The sequence below is a fragment of the Bufo bufo genome, chromosome 5, assembly GCF_905171765.1.
Source record: "Bufo bufo chromosome 5, aBufBuf1.1, whole genome shotgun sequence".
Classification (NCBI taxonomy): Eukaryota; Metazoa; Chordata; class Amphibia; order Anura; family Bufonidae; genus Bufo; species Bufo bufo.
This window is the reverse complement of record NC_053393.1, coordinates 554,361,440-554,386,862: the sequence shown is the minus strand read 5'-3', so window position 1 is coordinate 554,386,862 and position 25,423 is coordinate 554,361,440. Positions and strand designations below refer to the sequence as shown.

The window sequence follows — 25,423 nt, the reverse complement described above, 5'->3', positions numbered from 1 at the left end:
GGCACAATGTGGATTGTTACTATGAAGGGGGCACAATGGGGATTATTACTGTGAAGGGGGCACAATGGGGATTATTACTGTGAAGGGGGCACAATGTTGGCATAACTACTGTGAGGGGGCACACATCTGTACAAAACTACTGTGAAGGTTGTACAATGAGGGCAATACTTCTGTTAGGCGGTACAAAAGTGTTGGGGGGGGGGGGGCCAGAGAAAGGACCCGCCCCGGGTGCCAAACACTCTAGGCACGCCACTGAATGCTGGTGATGAGGTTTATCAGAATATTACGCTATAGACATGTATGACAACTAAAAGGCTATATGGTATTCAATTAAAATTAAAAGGGTTGTCCAGGCCTCCTGAGAGATACACACGTGGAAGAGATTTGGTTTCATTACTACTTACCTGTCCTTTGCTCTGTCAATACTCCTACACTCGATCAAAACTAACAGCCCAATCAAAATACACAAAGTATGATATAAAATGTATCAAAATGTATTTATTGAAACATGATCACATAAAATGTATAAATATTACAGGTGATAAACAGGGGATCTTACATTTTATATCATACTCTATGTGTATTGTGTTTGGGTTATTAGTTGTGATCGAGTGTCGGAGTGTTTCAGTGTTGCTACTAGGCCCTTATTGTACAGGGAGTGCAGAATTATTAGGCAAATGAGTATTTTGACCACATCATCCTCTTTATGCATGTTGTCTTACTCCAAGCTGTATAGGCTCGAAAGCCTACTACCGATTAAGCATATTAGGTGATGTGCATCTCTGTAATGAGAAGGGGTGTGGTCTAATGACATCAACACCCTATATCAGGTGTGCATAATTATTAGGCAACTTCCTTTCCTTTGGCAAAATGGGTCAAAAGAAGGACTTGACAGGATCAGAAAAGTCAAAAATAGTGAGATATATTGCAGAGGGATGCAGCACTCTTAAAATTGCAAAGCTTCTGAAGCGTGATCATCGAACAATCAAGCGTTTCATTCAAAATAGTCAACAGGGTCGCAAGAAGCGTGTGGAAAAACCAAGGCGCAAAATAACTGCCCATGAACTGAGAAAAGTCAAGCGTGCAGCTGCCAAGATGCCACTTGCCACCAGTTTGGCCATATTTCAGAGCTGCAACATCACTGGAGTGCCCAAAAGCACAAGGTGTGCAATACTCAGAGACATGGCCAAGGTAAGAAAGGCTGAAAGACGACCACCACTGAACAAGACACACAAGCTGAAACGTCAAGACTGGGCCAAGAAATATCTCAAGACTGATTTTTCTAAGGTTTTATGGACTGATGAAATGAGAGTGAGTCTTGATGGGCCAGATGGATGGGCCCGTGGCTGAATTGGTAAAGGGCAGAGAGCTCCAGTCCGACTCAGACGCCAGCAAGGTGGAGGTGGAGTACTGGTTTGGGCTGGTATCATCAAAGATGAGCTTGTGGGGCCTTTTCGGGTTGAGGATGGAGTCCAGCTCAAATCCCAGTCCTACTGCCAGTTTCTGGAAGACACCTTCTTCAAGCAGTGGTACAGGAAGAAGTCTGCATCCTTCAAGAAAAACATGATTTTCATGCAGGACAATGCTCCATCACACGCGTCCAAGTACTCCACAGCGTGGCTGGCAAGAAAGGGTATAAAAGAAGAAAATCTAATGACATGGCCTCCTTGTTCACCTGATCTGAACCCCATTGAGAACCTGTGGTCCATCATCAAATGTGAGATTTACAAGGAGGGAAAACAGTACACCTCTCTGAACAGTGTCTGGGAGGCTGTGGTTGCTGCTGCACGCAATGTTGATGGTGAACAGATCAAAACACTGACAGAATCCATGGATGGCAGGCTTTTGAGTGTCCTTGCAAAGAAAGGTGGCTATATTGGTCACTGATTTGTTTTTGTTTTGTTTTTGAATGTCAGAAATGTATATTTGTGAATGTTGAGATGTTATATTGGTTTCACTGGTAAAAATAAATAATTGAAATGGGTATATATTTGTTTTTTGTTAAGTTGCCTAATAATTATGCACAGTAATAGTCACCTGCACACACAGATATCCCCCTAAAATAGCTAAAACTAAAAACAAACTAAAAACTACTTCCAAAAATATTCAGCTTTGATATTAATGATTTTTTTGGGTTCATTGAGAACATGGTTGTTGTTCAATAATAAAATTAATCCTCAAAAATACAACTTGCCTAATAATTCTGCACTCCCTGTATTTTCGGAGGCACTGCTTGGATTTATACTTTTCTCTGTCAGTGCCGCCGCCCCAGCTGCAGCTGCACAGGCCACGAGCTCTTGATGCCACGGGATGTGTGCGCTTCTCTTCCTGTTCATTAGTATTTATTACTATATGCAACATATTAATAAATGCAAATGAACAGGAAAAACGCACACATCCCGTGGGACAAGAGCTCGTGGCCTGTGCAACTGCAGTTGGGACGGCGGCATTGACAGAGCAAAGGAGTAAGTAGCACTGAAACCAAATTTCTTCCACAGGTCCACGGAACGCGTGTATTTCTCGGGATACCTGGAGAACCCTTTTAAGAATTTGCCTAAAATCGCACAATTAGTAAGTAGTAAAGAGGGTAATTTACGAGCAGAAATACTCATATTGGGCTTATTTGTGTCGCAATCTGCGACTTTTTTCTGCTCACGCCAGGTCTAAAAGAGTGGGGGTGGCGTGGGCAGGGAAAATGGTCTAAATTAGGGATGAGCGAATTGACTTTGGATGAAACATCCGAAGTCAAGTCGCATAAAACTTTGTTCTAATACTGTACGGAGCAGGAGCTGGAGGGAGAGCAGGAGCTCCGTACAGTATTAGAATGTATTGGCTCCGATGAGTCGAAGTTATTGCTTCACGAAGTATCGCGAGACTTCGCGCCATAACTTCATAAATTAATTTGTACTGTAAAAAAACATTTCCCGAACTCTGGTTCGGTTCCAAGATGCCACTCATTGGAGCCAATACATTCTAATACTGTACGGAGCTCCTGTTCCGTACAGTATTAGAACAAAGTTTTATGCAAATTGACTTTGAATGTTTCATCCAAAGTCGATCCGCTCATCCCTAGTCTAAATGTAAGACAGCAAGGAAGCTGGCGGAGATGTAGACCAGTGCTGGTGACGCTGAAGTTATGAATTGGCCGGCCACTCTACATAACGTTGGCGGATTATTTATAGATAGTGTTAGTACACCCAGACATGGCTCCTGCTCCTCCCTCACATCACTGAGGGCCACAGGCGCTTCCCTCACCATCTCCAGAGCCCCAAACACTGGGAGCAGCCAGCACATCCTGACACCTTATAGGAACCTGACAACACAATGACACCGTCATCACCCAGACCCCTCCAGTGCTGTGACTGTATAATGTCCCCGCATTCCCGGCGGTGTCACCTCTCCAGTCAGCAGCTCCATCATCTTGTGGACGACTTCTAGGATCTTCTCATTGTTCTTCTCATGTATCAGAATACTAGACATCTTCTTCACCGTGGAGTAATCCTGTTCATGGAAGACATAATAATAAATGTCACCATGTACATTCCAGAGTCCATCACTTCTACAGCCATGTCCACCTGTAATTACCATAGATAATGATGTAATGTGACATCATCAGAACCTCTCACCTCTCCAGTCACATCCCCTGTAATTACCATAGATAATGGTGTAATGTGACATCATCAGAACCTCTCACCTCTCCAGTCACATCACCTGTAATTACCATAGATAATGACGTAATGTGACATCATCAGAACCTCTCACCTCTCCAGTCACATCACCTGTAATTACCATAGATAATGGTGTAATGTGACATCATCAGAACCTCTCACCTCTCCAGTCACATCATCTGTAATTACCATAGATAATGATGTAATGTGACATCATCAGAACCTCTCACCTCTCCAGTCACATCACCTGTAATTACCATAGATAACGATGTAATGTGACATCATCAGAACCTCTCACCTCTCCAGTCACATCACCTGTAATTACCATAGATAATGATGTAATGTGACATCATCAGAACCTCTCACCTCTCCAGTCACATCCCCTGTAATTACCATAGATAACGATGTAATGTGACATCATCAGAACCTCTCACCTCTCCAGTCACATCACCTGTAATTACCATAGATAATGATGTAATGTGACATCATCAGAACCTCTCACCTCTCCAGTCACATCCCCTGTAATTACCATAGATAATGGTGTAATGTGACATCATCAGAACCTCTCACCTCTCCAGTCACATCCCCTGTAATTACCATAGATAATGATGTAATGTGACATCATCAGAATCTCTCACCTCTCCAGTCACATCCCCTGTAATTACCATAGATCAGGGGTAGGCAACCTCCGGCACTCCAGCTGTTGTGAAACTACAACTCCCAGCATGCATACTTGCTCTGCTCTTCTAAGAACTTACATAGAAATGAATGGAGCATGCTGGGAATTGTAGTTTCACAACAGCTGGAGTGCCGAAGGTTGCTGATCCCTGCCATAGATAATGGTGTAATGTGACATCATCAGAACCTCTCCAGTCACATCCCCTGTAATTACCATAGATAATGATGTAATGTGACATCATCAGAACCTCTCACCTCTCCAGTCACATCACCTGTAATTACCATAGATAATGATGTAATGTGACATCATCAGAACCTCTCACCTCTCCAGTCACATCCCCTGTAATTACCATAGATAATGGTGTAATGTGACATCATCAGAACCTCTCGCCTCTCCAGTCACATCACCTGTAATTACCATAGATAATGATGTGATGTGACATCATCAGAACCTCTCACCTCTCCAGTCACATCCCCTGTAATTACCATAGATAATGGTGTAATGTGACATCATCAGAACCTCTCACCTCTCCAGTCACATCACCTGTAATTACCATAGATAATGGTGTAATGTGACATCATCAGAACCTCTCACCTCTCCAGTCACATCACCTGTAATTACCATAGATAATGGTGTAATGTGACATCATCAGAACCTCTCACCTCTCCAGTCACATCACCTGTAATTACCATAGATAATGGTGTAATGTGACATCATCAGAACCTCTCCAGTCACATCACCTGTAATTACCATAGATAATGGTGTAATGTGACATCATCAGAACCTCTCACCTCTCCAGTCACATCCCCTGTAATTACCATAGATAATGATGTAATGTGACATCATCAGAACCTCTCACCTCTCCAGTACACTGCACTACTGAATCATCGACTACCTCAGACATCACACACTGCACTACTGAAGCACCAGCTGTGACAGACATCACACACTGCACTACTGAAGCACCAGCTGTGACAGACATCATACACTGCACTACTGAAGCATCAGCTGTGGCAGACATCATACACTGCACTACTGAAGCATCAGCTGTGGCAGACATCATACACTGCACTACTGAAGCATCAGCTGTGACAGACATCATACACTGCACTACTGAAGCATCAGCTGTGACAGACATTATACACTGCACTACTGAAGCACCAGCTGTGACAGACATCATACACTGCACTACTGAAGCATCAGCTGTGACAGACATAATACACTGCACTACTGAAGCACCAGCTGTGACCCTTTTGACCCATCTAGCAATGACTGCCGTGGACACTTTTCGCCCCTTATTCTTACCCCAAAACTGAATAAGGAGGCTTTCTTCTAACCTCCAGGCCGAAGTAGACTCCAGATAAGTTAACAGACATCTTTTAACGTCAAGGCAATGATACTCCCTTTCTAAATTATTGGAAGGATTTGTGCAAAAGGATGGAAGGATAACATCCTGACTTCTGTGGAAGTCCGTAACCACTTTTGGCTGAAAGGACGGGAGTGGCCGGATGATAACCTTGTCATCTAAGATCTGGGTATACGGTGGAAAAGCCGAGAAGGCTTATATCTCTAAATTCCTTCTAGCGGATGTAATGGCCAGTAAAAAGGACATTTTAAAGGAGAGCATGTCTATGGGGATCTCTGACAGAGGTTCAAAAGGTTTCTGTGACAGGGCCGTCAAGACCGTGTTTAAGTCCCAAGGAGGGGACAAAGGTCTTATCGAAGGGTGGATCCTGGAGGCTGCTGATAGAAACCTTTTTACCCAAGGATGAAGGGCCAGCTGCACATCGAAAAAGTAACTCAAAGCTGCCACCTGAACTCTCAGGGTGGAAGCCTTAAGCCCCTTGTCCAGACCACTTGTAAAAAGTCTAGGATCTTGAAACATTGGAGGAGAGAAAGGGTCAGGACTGATACCTAGGAAAGAGGAGAAGACTTCCCAGATCTTATTGTATTTCCTAGCCGTAGATTTCCTACTACCCAAAATGGTGGTAACTACCGACTGGGAAAGACCTCGACCTAACCATATCCCCTTTCAGTCTCCACACTGCCAGGTGCAAGATTTTTGGATTGGGATGCAGAATCGGGCCTTGATACAATAGATCCTCCCGAGGAGGCAGAATCCAGGGGGGTGCTATATCTAAGTTTAGCAGGTAGGAGTACCAGGATCTTTTGGCCATATGGGGCAATCAGGGTAATTATAGCTTTTTCCTTCTGGACTTTCTTTAGGACTTGCGGAATTAGGGAAAAAGGAGGGAAGGCATAACCTTCCTCCTGTGACCAATCTGCGCCAATCCGTCTAGGGCTGTTGGATTGTCGAACAGTTCAGGGAGAAGAATCTCTCTACTTTTTTGTTCTTCCTGGAGGCAAAGAGGTCTACCGTGGGGAGGCAAATTTTTAGCTAACTGGGAGAATACCTCTGGGTTTAGACACCAATCTCCCTGTTTTAGCTGGACGCGGCTCAGAAAATCGGCCACTATGTTCTCCTTCCCTTTTATGGGACTGCCGACAGGGACAGATGTTTCTGTTCTGCCAGCTGGAAAATCTGCTGACAAAGTTTTGCCAGAGAGGGTACCCTCGTTCCCCCTTGATGGTTGACATATGCTACTGTGTTGAGTTGTCCGAGTATAGGATTATTTTCTTGTGGGATATGCCCGGAACTACTGATTTTAACGCCATTTCCACTGCCTTTAGCTCTTTGAAGTTTGAGGTGGCTTTCCTGGTGTTCAAATCCCACCTCCCCTGCCAGCCTTTGTTCTTGGAGTGAGCCCCCCACCCCCATGGGCTGGCATCCGTAGTTATTAGTATCGGATCCTGAAAAGACCAGGGTACCCTGCCGAAAGATTCTCTGGCACTGTCCACCAAAGGAGAGACGTCCGATCTAACAACGTTTGGCAACCGTCCCATTGATGAAGGATGCAGGACTGTAGTTTTCTCGTATGGGCCTGCGCATATGGGACCGCCGGAATTGTTGCTGTCAGGTGGCCCAGTACTGCCATCGCCTTTTGAAAGAGCAGAGGTAAGACCTGAAGAGATCCCAAACGTGTTCCCTGATGGAAATTATCTTGGTAGATGGAAGGAACGTTTTTTCTACCCGGGAATCTAAGAGGATGCCTAAAAACACACAGGTCTGAGATGGTGACAGGCAAGACTTTTCCCAATTTATTTTCCAGCCCAGGTTCTTTAACAGGGAGCAGGAAACACTGATGTTTTGGTTAATTTTTCTTTTGTTTGGGAAATAAACAGGAAATCGTCTAGATATGGCAGTAACGGAACCCCTGACAATCTTAGAAAGGAAGCCACCTCCGCAATCACTTTCGTAAAGATTCTGGGGCTTGTGAAACCCCAAATGGCAGGGCTTTGTACTGCAGGTGTAGACACTCTCCCTGAACCCAGACCGCCGTTCTTAATTTTTTGGGAGGACGCATGAATTGGCACATGGTAATATGCCCTCTAAGTCCTGAGTCGCCATCCAGCAATCTCTTGATAGGAGTTCTATGGTTGATCTTATGGTCTCCATACGAAACTTCTTGTATTTGAGAACCTGTTTAGTTTCTTTAAGTTTAGGATTACTCGGAAGGAGCCATTGGGTTTCCTCACAAAAAAAAGAGGAGAGTAAAATCCCTTGCCCTCTCTGCCTGTGGAACCGGGACTACCACCCCCTTGCGCAGAAGAAGTAAGATCTCTGACTCTAAGGCCTGTCTTTTGATCTGGTCTTTGGGGCAGTCTGTTTGAACGAATGAATCCCGGGGAAGGGTCAGAAATTCCAGCCGGAAACCTTCTCCAATCCCCCCAGGATCCAACCGTTTTTGGTTACCGTTTTCCAGGCTGGGAGAAAAAAGATAATCTTCCCCCCACCTGGGACTCGGCGTCATTGCTTATCCTTAGATCTTGGGTCCTGGGGCTTAAAAAGGAAACCTCCGGATTTCTTAGGAAATCTATCCTTTTCCCTTCTATCGTACTGTCTACCCCTCTGTTTTTTACTCTGGTATTTACGAAAAAAGGGGGGATGTTGGGGAACCGGAAAGCCCTTCTTTTTATCTGAGGCTCTTTCAAGTATGTCATCAAGAGAAGACCCAAAAAGTCTGTCACCTTCACAAGGGATGGAGCAGAGTCTGGCCTTCGAGCCCTGATCCGCTTTCCAGGATTTCAGCCAGATAGCTCTCCTAGCCGCATTAGACATGGCGGACGATCTGGCCGAAAATCGAATCATATCCGTGGAGGCATCTGCTAGAAGTCAGCGGCTTTAAAAAAAAGTAGGAAGGGAAGCTAAAAGTTCCTCTCTTGACTTTTCCCGAGATGCTGTTCTAACCAGATATGCAGTGATCTTGAAACCCAGGAGGCTGCGACTGCTGGCCTCAGGCAAGCAGAGGTCGATTCCCACGCCCTTTTTAAATAAATATCAGCTTTTTTGTCTAATGGGTCTGACAGGCTCCCAAATCATCAAATGGCAATGCAGATTTCTTGGCGTCTTTGCTACCGGGGCGTCTACTGTAGGGCCTTGTCCCAAATAGCTGCTACTTTTTCTTCAAAGGGATATTTCCTTTTAACTGAATTTGGGATAAAAAATTTCCTGTCTGGATTTTTCCATTCCTTTTTAATTAACGCTTGGAGATTTTCGTGAATGGTGAAGACCCTATGCTTCCTGGGGCCTAATCCCTGAAAAGCTAGGTCTGCTGTTGACTTAGGCTGTTTCACATCCTCAAGTTGCATTGTCGCTCTGACAGCTTTAAGTAGGTTTTGAGTGTCCTCAGGTCGAAATAGGCAACTCCCTGCTTCCTCGTCTTCTGATAATGTAGCGTCGTTAGAAAATAACTGACCCGCTTCCCTTTCTTCCACGTCAGAGAGGTCTATATCAGAATCCCTAACATCCGGGGACTTGTCTGGTAACCTATGGTGACTATGAAAATTGTAGATTCACACTGAAGGCATCAAAACTATGAATTAACACATGTGGAATTATATACATAACAAACAAGTGTGAAACAACTGAAAATATGTCATATTCTAGGTTCTTCAAAGTAGCCACCTTTTGCTTTGATTGCTGCTTTGCACACTCTTGGCATTCTCTTGATGAGCTTCAAGAGGTAGTCCCCTGAAATGGTTTTCACTTCACAGGTGTGCCCTGTCAGGTTTAATAAGTGGGATTTCTTGCCTTATAAATGGGGTTGGGGCCATCAGTTGCGTTGAGGAGAAGTCAGGTGGATACACAGCTGATAGTCCTACTGAATAGACTGTTAGAATTTGTATTATGGCAAGAAAAAAGCAGCTAAGTAAAGAAAAACGAGTGGCCATCATTACTTTAAGAAATTAAGGTCAGTCTCAGTCAGCCGAAAAATTGGGAAAACTTTGAAAGTAAGGGCTATTTGACCATGAAGGAGAGTGATGGGGTGCTGCGCCAGATCACCTGGCCTCCACAGTCACCGGACCTGAACCCAATCGAGATGGTTTGGGGTGAGCTGGACCGCAGAGTGAAGGTAAAAGGGCCAACAAGTGCTAAGCATCTCTGGGAACTCCTTCAAGACTGTTGGAAGACCATTTCAGGGGACTACCTCTTGAAGCTCATCAAGAGAATGCCAAGAGTGTGCAAAGCAGTAATCAAAGCAAAAGGTGGCTACTTTGAAGAACCTAGAATATGACATATTTTCAGTTGTTTCACACTTGTTTGTTATGTATATAATTCCACATGTGTTAATTCATAGTTTTGATGCCTTCATAGTCATGAAAATAAAGAAAACTCTTTGAATGAGAAGGTGTGTCCAAACTTTTGGTCTGTACTGTATATATATATAATTTAACAGAAAATATGGCCATGAGATCTCCCTACCCCACACTGCGCAGGCGCGGAGATTGGATGGATCTTCTGGAGTTAGGCGCGCTTGCGCACTGGGCCGTAATATTTCCTACTGAGGATCTCCAGCGCATGCGCAGTGTCCCGGTGTGCAGTTGAACTCTGCTGAGATTTTCCATAAACTGTCCGTTTGCGCATGCGCAGATCGTCAAAACTAAGGAACGCCTCCTCACATCATTAGCAGTGCGACCAAAAGTTAGGAGGTAGGGAAATCTCACAAAGTAGGGTAATGTAACGTTACAGCAGCACACTGGTCAGTCAGCACTAGCCCCGCCCCCTACACCTCCGGCGGCCATGTTAGTACACCCAGACATGGCTCCTGCTCCTCTCCTCACATCACTGAGGGCCACAGGCGCTTCCCTCACCATCTCCAGAGCCCCAAACACTGGAGCGGCCAGCACAGCCGTATCTAAGCCTCTCATGTGAGATACTGTCTGCTGAGCCTGGATCACAGCTTCTCGTGTGTGATACTGTCTGCTGAGCCGTGTATCTAATCCTATCCTGTATGATACTGTCTGCTGAGCTGTGTATCTAATCCTACCATGTGTGATACTGTCTGCTGAGCCGTGTATCTAATCCTATCCTGTGTGATACTCCCTGCTGAGCTGTGTATATAATCCTATCCTGTGTGATACAGTCTGCTGAGCTGTGTATCTAATCCTATCCTGTGTGATACTGTCTGCTGAGCTGTGTATCTAATCCTATCCTGTGTGATACTGTCTGCTGAGCTGTGTATCTAATCCTATCCTGTGTGATACCGTCTGCTGAGCCGTGTATCTAATCCTATCCTGTGTGATACTCCCTGCTGAGCTGTGTATATAATCCTATCCTGTGTGATACAGTCTGCTGAGCTGTGTATCTAATCCTATCCTGTGTGATACTGTCTGCTGAGCTGTGTATCTAATCCTATCCTGTGTGATACTCCCTGCTGAGCTGTGTATCTAATCCTGTCCTGTGTGATACTGTCTGCTGAGCTGTGTATCTAATCCTATCCTGTGTGATACTCCCTGCTGAGCTGTGTATCTAATCCTATCCCGTGTAATACTGTCTGCTGAGCTGTGTATCTAATCCTGTCCCGTGTGATACTGTCTGCTGAGCTGTGTATCTAATCCTATCCTGTGTGATACTGTCTGCTGAGCTGTGTATCTAATCCTATCCTGTGTGATACTGTCTGCTGAGCTGTGTATCTAATCCTATCCTGTGTGATACTGTCTGCTGAGCTGTGTATCTAATCCTATCCTGTGTGATACTGTCTGCTGAGCTGTGTATCTAATCCTATCCTGTGTGATACTGTCTGCTGAGCTGTGTATCTAACCCTGTCTGCTGAGCTGTGTATCTAATCCTATCCTGTGTGTGATACGCATGACAGTTACATACTGGTTACATTTCATTATGTTGCTGTTTTGTCGTCGCCCCCCCCGGCCCCCCATATCTGGACGCAGCAGTGACCAGCGATAGGGAAAATCTCGGTTACCTGACCATCCTGTGGAAGGAGAGGACGCTGACATCTCTCTGGTGTTGTCCTCTGACTGGATCTCTCTGCAGGAGACACAGAGACTGGACTCAGACTTCACAGACAGAGAATTCCAGGACATTTGTATTTAGTCCTGTCCGTTACCTGGAGATGTGAGGGGCTGGTCCTCCTCCATCTTCACCTCCTTGTACAGACCCTTGTGTCCTTCTAAATACTCCCACTCCTCCATGGAGAAATAGACAGCGACATCCTGACACCTTATAGGAACCTGACAACACAATGACACCGTCATCACCCAGACCCCTCCAGTGCTGTGACTGTATAATGTCCCCGCATTCCCGGCGGTGTCACCTCTCCAGTCAGCAGCCCCATCATCTTGTGGACGACTTCTAGGATCTTCTCATTCTTCTTCTCATGTATCAGATTACTAGACGTCTTCTTCACCGTGGAGTAATCCTGTTCATGGAAGACATAATAATAAATGTCACCATGTACATTCCAGAGTCCTCACGTCTACAGCCATGTCCACCTGTAATTACCATAGATAATGGTGTAATGTGACATCATCAGAACCTCTCACCTCTCCAGTCACATCACCTGTAATTACCATAGATAATGGTGTAATGTGACATCATCAGAACCTCTCACCTCTCCAGTCACATCCCCTGTAATTACCATAGATAATGATGTAATGTGACATCATCAGAACCTCTCACCTCTCCAGTCACATCCCCTGTAATTACCATAGATAATGATGTAATGTGACATCATCAGAACCTCTCACCTCTCCAGTCACATCACCTGTAATTACTATAGATAATGGTGTAATGTGACATCATCAGAACCTCTCACCTCTCCAGTCACATCACCTGTAATTACCATAGATAATGGTGTAATGTGACATCATCAGAACCTCTCTCCTCTCCAGTCACATCACCTGTAATTACCATAGATAATGGTGTAATGTGACATCATCAGAACCTCTCACCTCTCCAGTCACATCCCCTGTAATTACCATAGATAATGAAGTAATGTGACATCATCAGAACCTCTCACCTCTCCAGTCATATCCCCTGTAATTACCATAGATAATGATGTAATGTGACATCATCAGAACCTCTCACCTCTCCAGTCACATCCCCTGTAATTACCATAGAAATGATGTAATGTGACATCATCAGAACCTCTCACCTCTCCAGTCACATCTCCTGTAATTACTATAGATAATGATGTAATGTGACATCATCAGAACCTCTCACCTCTCCAGTAAGCAGGAAGAGTATCTTTAGGGTAAGATTTAATATCCTCTCCGCCATCTTGTCCCCGTCTCCATCCATTATCTGGTACTGATGATGTCATCGAACGATCCTATATCACAGGAGCCTGAATGGAAGAAGAGTCAATGTAGAATCCGCATGAAATCCCATAGAAATGCTTATAATGACCGGAGATGATGGGAATTTGGGGAGAAATCAGAGGAGATGAGGTCTTCTCTCTATTGATGACTGGAAGATCTCGTCAGGGCAGTTCCTCCATGTTTGAGGTCACAGCAGTGTAAAGTATGGTGCACCCTCACACGACCCCTACATACAATCCCTGGCTGAAGTTGTGATACACCCGACCAATCAGCTGTTTGAGGAGACCGTGGCTCGCCGGTGAGCGTTGCAGTCTTCTCGCAGGTCACCAAGCGCCGTCTTTAGTAAAGTGGTTGTGCTTGATATCGCAGCTGTGACCGGTGAATGTGACATCACATGGCCTTGGAAGAGGCATAAGAGGTCACCGAGCGCAGCAGCCTCTTCATACAGCTGATTGGTGGGGTCCCGGGAGTAGGAGCCCCCCGATCTCATGACCTATCCTGAAGATCGGTCATCAATATGATAATTCCAGAAAACCCCTTTGACACTACTACTTTATAAGAGGGTCTACAGGAATGTCCAGTTCACCCGGAGGAAGTCTTCTGGGTGAACCGGAGACCAGGAGGGAAGACGCCGGAGATGGCGGCCGGACCGGTCATGGAGGGACTTGAAGAAGATTTCTGTTCTTCCTTCTTGATCCAATTCATCTCTAGTTCAGGTCAAATATTGACCAACGACCCGATTCTGGGGCCGGAGCCAGACGTTGTTTTTTCGAAGGCCCCAATTTACATAATAAATTGTCCCCCAGCAGCTCGAGACCAGATCCGGTTCATCATTCACATGGAGGCTGCACCGGAAGGAGCGGAACGTTAGAACTGCCTGAGCTGTATCTGCAGGACTGACTGGACAGTGAGGGGACTATAACCTGTGACCACGTAGGTGTGACTGTGCGGAGCCCCACGTGGCCTGCAGCATGTGGGACACGCCCTGCGCAAGTTACAAACCAGGACACGAGAAGATGGAATATAAAGAGGGGTCTAGAAAAGCAGCGCGTGGCTCTGCATCTCCAGCCTGGACGGGACCCCTAAGGGCCGGACCTGGTGAGAGATAAGGGGGGGGGGGGGGTCCAGTGAAGGCCATTAATCAGAGGAAGCTGAATGGTCCACGGGTCATGGACCTCACAGCCAAACAGGACAGTTACCTAAACAGGACCTCACCCTCCCGGCTGGTACAGAGGGATCCCCAGTGTGATAGGGATGATGGGCAAGTAGTCATGGAGCGGACCATGGGGAACCTCCTCTCTGATTGGTCCTTTATAGTCACATGGTATTTAAAAAGCTGGAAGCAGCAACTGTGAACAAGTAACATTGGATTCTATGGATTTTACATTTTAAGGGTCCATTCACTCGTCCGTAGAATGCGTCCGCATCCGTTCCGCAAATTGCATCCACATTTCGGGAGCGCAGTCTCGATCTTCCGGTCCACGGCTCCGGAAAAAAATAGAACATGTCCTATTCTTGTCCACAATTGTGGTCAAGAATAGGCAGTTCTATGGGGTGCCGGCCGGGTGTATTGCAGATCCGCAATACACTACGGACGTGTGAATGGACCCTAACATGAAGGGGTTAAAAGTCTGAAAATTCCTAAAAGGGAAATTTTCCATTTCATTTTTTACTCCCAGCCTTCCCGGAGCCATAACTTTTTTATTTCCCATTAACACAGATGACGAGGACGTTAACATCGCCGGACGAGGACTTGTTATTTGTGGGACCAGTTGTACTTTGTAATGGCGCCAGTTACGGTTCTACACAATGTAGTGGGAAGCAGGAAAATTCCAACTGGGGGATAAAAAAAACACCCCCAATTCGGGCAGTTTCCTGGTTTTGCTGTCCCAGCGTTTCCTGGCCGGTTCCCCTCATCCTCCGGTCGGTGCGATTACAGCGACACCACATTTATACAGGTTTTATTGGGTTTTAATACTGAAAAAATAAAAACTTTGGGAATAAAAACCAAATGTTTTCTCTGCATCCCCATCTTCTGACCGCCATAACGTGTGCGCATTCTTAGGGCTCATGCATAGAGTCCGTGAGCGAGCCATACGTCCTGGAGCGGCACACATGGTGCACACGGTTACATTGATACTGTGCGCATCGGGCGCCCGCGGGCTCATTGTCCTGCACTTATATGATGGTAACCTATGTGCGCTCCCGTGTGCACCATGTATGCCCACTCACGGACTCTATGGCTCGGAGGGCAGACTGTCGAGTGCATGAGCCCTTAGGCTACTTTCACACTTGCGGCAGGACGGATCCGACAGGCTGTTCACCCTGTCGGATCCGTCCTTCCGCTATTTCGCCGTGCCGCCGCTCCGTCCCCATTGACTATAATGGGGATGGGGGCGGAGCTCCAGTGCAACACGGTGAAAGGCCGCCGGACTAAAAGTGCTGCATGTCTGACTTTTTAGTCCGACGGCCTCTCACCGCGAACTGCCGTACTGCGCCGGAGCTCCGCCCCATCCCCATTACAGTCAATGGGGACGGAGCGGCGGCACGGCGAAATAGCGGAAGGACAGATCCGACAGGGTGAACAGCCTGCCGGATCCATCCTGCCGCAAGTGTGAAAGTAGCCATAGTCTCTGCTCCTCACTGACGCCGTATTGTGGATGACGGATTTTTTATTTTGCCGTTTGTACCAAATCTTTGTATATTTAATAGTGACGGCGTTTCCTCAGACGGAAGCGCCCGCGACGTGTGTTGTTTTGGGGAGGGGGGGGGTGATTAGAATTATTTTTTTTATCCTGTTTTATAGTTCCAGGTTTTTGCGGCTCCAGGTGCCGTGGTCACGAGCCCCGATGGACGTGGCGGCTGCTGCTGGATCGGCGGCGCTCCTCCTCCAGGTCTGTCATAGGACGTCCACTGGGAGACCCTCCCCCGCAGCAGCACCAACCCCATCACATCCAGCAGACTGCGGGGAGGATCCTGCGGCACTCATAATAGACTGCACTACTGAAGCATCTACTGCCACAGACATCATACACTGCACTACTGAAGCACCAGCTGCAACAGACATCATACACTGCACTACTGAAGCACCAGCTGTGACAGACATCATACACTGCACTACTGAAGCACCAGCTGTGACAGACATCACACACTGCACTACTGAAGCACCAGCTGTGACAGAGACATCATACACTGCACTACTGAGAGCATCAGCTGTGACAGACATCACACACTGCACTACTGAAGAATCAGCTGTGACAGACATCACACACTGCACTACTGAAGTACCAGCTGCAACAGGCATCACACACATGCACTACTGAAGCATCAACTGTGACAGACATCACCACACTGCACTACTGAAGCATCAGCTGTGACAGACATCATACACTGCACTACTGAAGCATCAGCTGTGACAGACATCACACACTGCACTACTGAAGCATCATCTGTGAGACAGACATCACACTCTGGCACTACTGAAGCATCAGCTGTTGACATACATCATACACTGCACTACTGAGCAATCAGCTGTGACAGACATCACACACTGCACTATCTGAAGCATCAACTGCCACAGACATCACACAGTCTGCACTACTGAGAGCATCAACGGCCACAGACATCACACACTGCACTACTGAAGCATCAGCTGTGACAGACAGCACACACTGCACTACTGAAGCATCAACTGCGACAGACATCACACACTGCACTACTGAAGCACCAGCTGTGACAGACATCATACACTGCACTACTGAAGCATCAACTGCCACAGACATCACACACTGCACTACTGAAGCATCAACTGCCACAGACATCATACACTGCACTACTGAAGCAGCAGCTGTGACAGACAGCATACACTGCACTACTGATGCATCAGCTGTGACAGACATCACACACTGCACTACTGAAGCATCAACTGCCACAGACATCATACACTGCACTACTGAAGCACCAGCTGTGACAGACAGCATACACTGCACTACTGAAGCATCAACTGCCACAGACATCACACACTGCACTACTGAAGCATCAACTGCCACAGACATCATAGCACTGCACTACTGAAGCACCAGCTGTGACAGACATCATACACTGCACTACTGAAGCATCAACTGCCACAGACATCACACACTGCACTACTGAAGCATCAGCTGTGACAGACATCACACACTGCACTACTGAAGCATCAACTGCCACAGACATCATACACTGCACTACTGAAGGCACCAGCTGTGAGCAGACATCATACACTGCACTACTGAAGCATCAGCTGCGACAGACATCATACACTGCACTACCTGAAGCACCAGCTGTGACAGACATCACACACTGCACTACTGAAGCACCAGCTGTGACAGACATCACACACTGCACTACTGAAGCACCAGCTGTGACAGACATCACACACTGCACTACTGAAGCATCAGCTGCCACAGACATCACACACTGCACTACTGAAGCATCAGCTGCCACAGACATCACACACTGCACTACTGAAGCATCAGCTGCCACAGACATCACACACTGCACTACTGAAGCATCAGCTGTGACAGACATCACACACTGCACTACTGAAGCATCAGCTGTGACAGACATCATACACTGCACTACTGAAGCATCAGCTGTGACAGACATCACACACTGCACTACTGAAGCATCAGCTGTGACAGACATCACACACTGCACTACTGAAGCATCAACTGCAACAGACATCATACACTGCACTACTGAAGCATCAGCTGTGACAGACATCATACACTGCACTACTGAAGCCCCAGTTGTGACAGACATCACACACTGCACTACTGAAGCATCAGCTGTGACAGACATCACACACTGCACTACTGAAGCACCAGCTGTGACAGACATCACACACTGCACTACTGAAGCATCAGCTGTGACAGACATCATACACTGCACTACTGAAGCACCAGCTGTGACAGACATCATACACTGCACTACTGAAGCATCAACTGCCAAAGACATCACACACTGCACTACTGAAGCATCAGCTGTGACAGACATCATACACTGCACTACTGAAGCCCCAACTGTGACAGACATCATACACTGCACTACTGAAGCACCAGCTGTGACAGACATCACACACTGCACTACTGAAGCATCAGCTGTGACAGACATCATACACTGCACTACTGAAGCATCAGCTGTGACAGACATCACACACTGCACTACTGAAGCATCAACTGCAACAGACATCATACACTGCACTACTGAAGCATCAGCTGTGACAGACATCATACACTGCACTACTGAAGCCCCAGTTGTGACAGACATCACACACTGCACTACTGAAGCATCAGCTGTGACAGACATCACACACTGCACTACTGAAGCACCAGCTGTGACAGACATCACACACTGCACTACTGAAGCATCAGCTGTGACAGACATCATACACTGCACTACTGAAGCACCAGCTGCCACAGACATCACACACTGCACTACTGAAGCATCAACTGTGACAGACATCATACACTGCACTACTGAAGCATCAGCTGTGACAGACATCATACACTGCACTACTGAAGCACCAGCTGTGACAGACATCACACACTGCACTACTGAAGCACCAGCTGCGACAGACATCATACACTGCACTACTGACTGCGGCCCCCGGCTCCCCGGTACCTGCTCCTCCTCATGCCGGGGCTCTCCCTCCCGCTGTCCGGACATCAGAGCCTCTTTACAGGACGTTTCCAGCAGAACTTCCTCTTTCCCTCAGGTTCCTGGAGTTTTCCTCTCCCAGCATGCTTTGCGGTGTGACGTCACAGGGCTGGCCCCGCCCGGCACACTGGTTAGTCAGCACTAGCCCCGCCCCCTACACCTCCGGCGGCCATGTTAGTACACCCAGACATGGCTCCTGCTCCTCTCCTCACATCACTGAGGGCCACAGGCGCTTCCCTCACCATCTCCAGAGCCCCAAACACTGGGAGCGGCCAGCACAGCCGTATCTAAGCCTCTCCTGTGAGATACAGCCTGCTGAGCCTGGATCACAGCTTCTCTTGTGTGATACTGTCTGCTGAGGCTGTGTATCTAATCCTATCCCATGTGATACTGTCTGCTGAGCTGTGTATCTAATCCTATCCTGTGTGATACTGTCTGCTGAGCTGTGTATCTAATCCTATCCTGTGTGATACTGTCTGCTGAGCTGTGTATCTAATCCTATCCTGTGTGATACTGTCTGCTGAGCTGTGTATCTAATCCTATCCTGTGTGATACTGTCTGCTGAGCTGTGTATCTAATCCTATCCCGTGTGATACTGTCTGCTGAGCTGTGTATCTAATCCTATCCTGTGTGATACTGTCTGCTGAGCTGTGTATCTAATCCTATCCTGTGTGATACTGTGCTGAGCTGTGTATCTAATCCTATTCTGTGTGATACTGTCTGCTGAGCCGTGTATCTAATCCAATCCTGTGTGATACTGTCTGCTGAGCTGTGTATCTAATCCTATCCTGTGTGATACTGTCCGCTGAGCTGTGTATCTAATCTATCCTGTGTGATACTGTCTGCTGAGCTGTGTATCTAATCCTATCCTGTGTGATACTGTCTGCTGAGCTGTGTATCTAATCCTCTCCTGTGTGATACTGTCTGCTGAGCTGTGTATCTAATCCTATCCTGTGTGATACTGTCCGCTGAGCTGTGTATCTAATCCTATCCTGTGTGATACTGTCTGCTGAGCTGTGTATCTAATCCTATCCTGTGTGATACTGTCCGCTGAGCTGTGTATCTAATCCTATCCTGTGTGATACTGTCTGCTGAGCTGTGTATCTAATCCTCTCCTGTGTGATACTGTCTGCTGAGCTGTGTATCTAATCCTATCCTGTGTGATACGTGACAGTTACATTTCTTTATATTGCTGTTTTGTCCTAGTGCCCCCCATATCTCTCCTCTATATTCCCCCCCCCCCATATCTCTCCTCTATATTCCCCCCCCCCATATCTCTCCTCTATATCCTCCCCCCATATCTCTCCTCTATATTCCCCCCCCATATCTCTCCTCTATATTCCCCCCCCCCATATCTCTCCTCTATATTCCCCCCCCCCATATCTCTCCTCTATATTCCCCCCCCCCATATCTCTCCTCTATATTCCCCCCCCATATCTCTCCTCTATATTCCCCCCCCCATATCTCTCCTCTATATTCCCCCCCATATCTCTCCTCTATATTCCCCCCCATATCTCTCCTCTATATTCCCCCCCCATATCACTCCTCTATATTCCCCCCCCCCATATCTCTCCTCTATATTCCCCCCCCCATATCTCTCCTCTATATTCCCCCCCATATCCCTCCTCTATATTCCCCCCCCATATCTCTCCTCTATATTCCCCCCTCCATATCTCTCCTCTATATTCCCCCCCCCATATCTCTCCTCTATATTCCCCCCCCCCATATCTCTCCTCTATATTCCCCCCCCCCATATCTCTCCTCTATATTCCCCCCCCCATATCTCTCCTCTATATTCCCCCCCCCCATATCTCTCCTCTATATTCCCCCCCCATATCTCTCCTCTATATTCCCCCCCCATATCTCTCCTCTATATTCCCTCCCCATATCTATCCTCTATACCATCCCCCCCCCCCCCCCCCAGTGGCGTAACTACCGGGGAAGTGGCTGACAAAGGGCCCGGCCGCCCGTGTTCCCTCTAAGATACGCGGCCGCGCAGCAGTTATTGTGCCCCCGCTCACAAGTTTAGTAAGTCCGCTCAGTCTGCCCACACTTGGCCTCACTCCTGAGTCTGACTTCTTTAAAACTCCCTGCTGTGCGGCTCAGCGCGGCGCCGCCTCCTCCTCCTCCTTCTGACCGAAGAGGAGGAGCAGCAGTGCATGTGGAGGCGGCATCTTAGGATCTCTTTGCAATTTTTTTATAACCTTTGACCTCACAGTACTTGTCAACGTTTTGAACTTCACAATTACTGACTGGTGGTCACTATGGACCTATTTACGTTCTTGGATCAAGTACTGTTTTTTCTTTTAAAACTTCACTTTTATTTTATTTTAATATATACTGACCTTTTATTCTTATTTAATCTTATTGCTATACTAAAGACATATTTAAAAATCTCAGTGGTGCGGGCTTGCTCTAGATTCTTAGCTTTTAGTATTATATATTTTTATAATTCTAGTCAAATATCCCAGTTGCTGCTACCTTCTTAATGTATGGGACTTTTTATTTGGATCCCTCCTGTTCATATAACCTGACTGTTAAGGAAGGGGGGGGGGGAGGAGAGGGGAGACTAGGGGATTGACCTGTTGTTTAGTACACTCTCTAGGAAGGCGATAGATTGGAGGAGCGTCACGATCTGTTAGTTGTTATCGTGCCCTTAGTATATTGGGATCTATATTGAACTTATTCCCTGGTAGTGGCAACTATTGCTTTTTCTATTAGTGCATTCCTCCTCTCGCCTCCTATCCATCTCTCTCCATAGCCTACATTCCCCTTGAAGCCACTGCCTTCTATAGGAATTATTGCTGGCTGCTCATATATTTGAGCCTAGTCCCTATGGTTCGCTGCTACTGTGGTTGTTTCTTTGTTTGCACTGGTATTAGAGCTTGTTCCACATAACACTGCCTAAAACCTAACACTCACACACCCTGCATCCCGACATGTTTCGCTGTAAAACAGCATCTTCAGGGGATGATGCATCATAGCTACGCCCCCCCCCCCCCCCCCCATCTCCTGTGATTTTTTTTGTGGGGGATTTGTTGACACTGTGAAATTTTGAATCAACGTATTTTTCCTTTAAAATAATACATTTACTCGGATTAAACGTTTGATCTGTCATCTACGTTCTATTACAAATAAAATATTGACATTTGCCATCTCCACATCATTGCATTCAGTTTTTATTCACAATTTGTTTAGTGTCCCAACTTTTTTGGAATCCGGTTTGTAATATAAGGACAGGAGAGAACACAGGGGAGGGGAGAACTGATTATCTATCAAATTATTAACGGCCACTAGGACCAGGCGTATTTTTGCAACTCCTCTGACTAATATTATAAAACTCAATTTTATTGTATTTCTTTTAAAACCAACATAATGCTTGGGAACAAAAAAGAGGGGAGATTAAAACTTTCAGGAGTGACAGTCGCACTATAAGTGGCCAGTATTTCTGTGTGCAGTTTATGTCCAAACCTCGGACTTGCCTACATGTTTTTATAAGTCATTGATGTAGAGTCTCTTATTTCCGAGACCCATATATAACACCCTGTCTTTTCTCCTGTCTAAAAACTAGCAACCTGTATCCCTACATGTTTCGCCGAGCCTGTCGGCGTCTTCAGGGGAAACTATCAGGTGGATATTGGGGGCGGGGTCAGGGCTTTTTAAACCTTCCGGTTAATTTTATTATCCAATCCTCTTTTGCAGGGGAGGTGAAGCTGCCGATGAGTGTGCGCTGCAGCAGCGTCCCACCAATAGGTGGGTGCCCCGTCACGCTGACTGTGGGTGTATACTATATGACCGGGCTGTTGACGTCACCTCGTTCACCTCCCGTCAGCCAGCCCGGTCATATTGGTGATGTCATTGCCAGTGCGCCCACATATGTCATTAACCTGCGTCCTGCGGCTTCATAGTAGTGTTGTGCGCATGCGCGAGAACTTTTTCTCCATTTCAGCTAACAACTGGATCTGCGCATGCCTGCGAACTTAGCTTCCGACGAGATCACAGCAAGATTTCTTTAAAGCTGTGTGGGTAGCTACTAGGGAGATGGTCAATATGGGTGTATATTGTATATTTCTTATCTTAATCACCACTTTTCTCATCTTATCAGAGGTTCACAGCAATTAATACCCTCTGGACTTATCCTCTTTTTAAATTTAGATTATAGATATGGCTTTTTTTAGTACTTCCCTTATTAATATCTGTTCTTTATTCTCTATTTTTTTCTAGGTTCCTCAACCTCCTCCTGTCGGAAGCCTTCCCAGACGTGAGTATTGTTCTTATCGGTTTATATCCTAGTTGTCTCTACTACCCTACACTTTCAGAGGAAGAGCAGCAGCAGTACGGACGTTCAGGGATGGGTGAAAGAAAGTTGAAAGTGTAGGGTAGTAGAGACAACTAGGATATAAACCGATAAGAACAATACTCACGTCTGGGAAGGCTTCCGACAGGAGGAGGTTGAGGAACCTAGAAAAAAATAGAGAATAGAGAACAGATATTAATAAGGGAAGTACTAAAAAAGCCATATCTATAATCTAAATTTAAAAAGAGGATAAGTCCAGAGGGTATTAATTGCTGTGAACCTCTGATAAGATGAGAAAAGTGGTGATTAAGATAAGAAATATACAATATACACCCATATTGACCATCTCCCTAGTAGCTACCCACACAGCTTTAAAGAAATCTTGCTGTGATCTCGTCGGAAGCTAAGTTCGCAGGCATGCGCAGATCCAGTTGTTAGCTGAAATGGAGAAAAAGTTCTCGCGCATGCGCACAACACTACTATGAAGCCGCAGGACGCAGGTTAATGACATATGTGGGCGCACTGGCAATGACATCACCAATATGACCGGGCTGGCTGACGGGAGGTGAACGAGGTGACGTCAACAGCCCGGTCATATAGTATACACCCACAGTCAGCGTGACGGGGCACCCACCTATTGGTGGGACGCTGCTGCAGCGCACACTCATCGGCAGCTTCCCCTCCCCTGCAAAAGAGGATTGGATAATAAAATTAACCGGAAGGTTTAAAAAGCCCTGACCCCGCCCCCAATATCCACCTGATAGTTTCCCCTGAAGACGCCGACAGGCTCGGCGAAACATGTAGGGATACAGGTTGCTAGTTTTTAGACAGGAGAAAAGACAGGGTGTTATATATGGGTCTCGGAAATAAGAGACTCTACATCAATGACTTATAAAAACATGTAGGCAAGTCCGAGGTTTGGACATAAACTGCACACAGAAATACTGGCCACTTATAGTGCGACTGTCACTCCTGAAAGTTTTAATCTCCCCTCTTTTTTGTTCCCAAGCATTATGTTGGTTTTAAAAGAAATACAATAAAATTGAGTTTTATAATATTAGTCAGAGGAATTGCAAAAATACGCCTGGTCCTAGTGGCCGTTAATAATTAAAAATTTGGTAAATAGTTGCGTAGCAACTCCTTTGAGGGATTTCTTTGTTTGTTATATTCGCCTGATTATCTATCATCACTAGAACACTCTGCATATCACCGTTTACAGTTTAAGGACAGGAGAGAACACAGGGGAGGTGAGAACTGATTATCTATCATCACTAGAACACTCTGCTTATCACTGTACATAATATAAGGACAGGAGAGAACACAGGAAAGGGGAGAACTGATTATCATCACTAGAACACCCTGCTTATCACTGTTTATAGTATAAAGGACAGATGAGGACTGATCATCATCACTAGAACACCCTGCTTATTACTGTATATAGTATAAGGACAGGAGAGAACACAGGAGAGATGAGAACTGATTATCTATCACTTTTTATAGTATAAGGACAGGGGAGGTGGAGGAAGTATCCTTGCTGATATGCTAAAGCACTAAGGAATATAGCTAACCAGCCTGTGATAAGACCTACATACATTACTTTCAACATACTCTGCACGCGAAGTATCGGAGCAGTGGCACGACAGAGCCCAGCTGTCTAATGGTCAACAGAGCGCATGCGCGCAGTTTCATTAATGGACGAGCGTTTCCACTTCATTGCAAGTTCAAATGCCACACCTGGAGCGTTAAGTTAAAGTTACATTATATACTATTGTGCATATTTATAGAGGAGCACAAACACTACGGCCCAGGTGGTGAGGGAACAGACTTACTGAGGCTCAATGCAGCCTATATGATTCTCCTGTAGCGACTGATATAAATACTGACAACAGAATTGTTTTAAGAAGCATATAGTCACAGGGGTGTGGAAATTTTTTTAAAAACTACTTGTCGAAGGACTAAAGTGGGGGCTCAATCTACTTGTCCCTCATGACCATCTACTTGTCCTGAACTTATACTAACGTTATACTGTATGGGGGGTGGGGGCCACAAGGCGATGTTATACTGTATGGGGCGGGGGCCACAAGGAGATGTTATGCTGTATGGGGCGGGGGCCACAAGGAGATGTTATGCTGTATGGGGCGGGGGGCCACAAGGAGATGTTATGCTGTATGGGGCGGGGGCCACAAGGAGACGTTATGCTGTATGGGGGCAGGGCCACAAGGAGATGTCATGCTGTATGGGGTGGGGGCCACAAGGAGACGTTATACTGTATGGGGGTGGGGGCCACAAGGAGACGCTACACTGTATGGGGGCGGGGGCCACAGGGTGACATTATACTGTGCGGGGGCAGCCGCTTGGTGACGTTATACTGTATGGGGCACTAGGGCAGCCCCAAGGTGATGT

At 46.4% G+C, this 25,423-nt stretch overlaps 1 protein-coding gene across 1 annotated transcript in view; it reads right to left on the bottom strand.

Annotated features, from left to right (window-relative positions):
- Nucleotides 1-25,423, bottom strand: part of LOC121002645 — a 47,259-nt gene that overhangs the window by 4,176 nt on the left and 17,660 nt on the right. The window contains exons 3-6 of the mRNA XM_040434081.1: nucleotides 12,021-12,125; nucleotides 11,814-11,937; nucleotides 11,670-11,734; nucleotides 3,397-3,501 (exon numbers count right to left, since the gene is read on the bottom strand). Coding sequence (XP_040290015.1) covers nucleotides 3,397-3,501; nucleotides 11,670-11,734; nucleotides 11,814-11,937; nucleotides 12,021-12,125 — 399 coding nt within the window. The remainder of the gene's footprint in view (nucleotides 1-3,396; nucleotides 3,502-11,669; nucleotides 11,735-11,813; nucleotides 11,938-12,020; nucleotides 12,126-25,423) is intronic.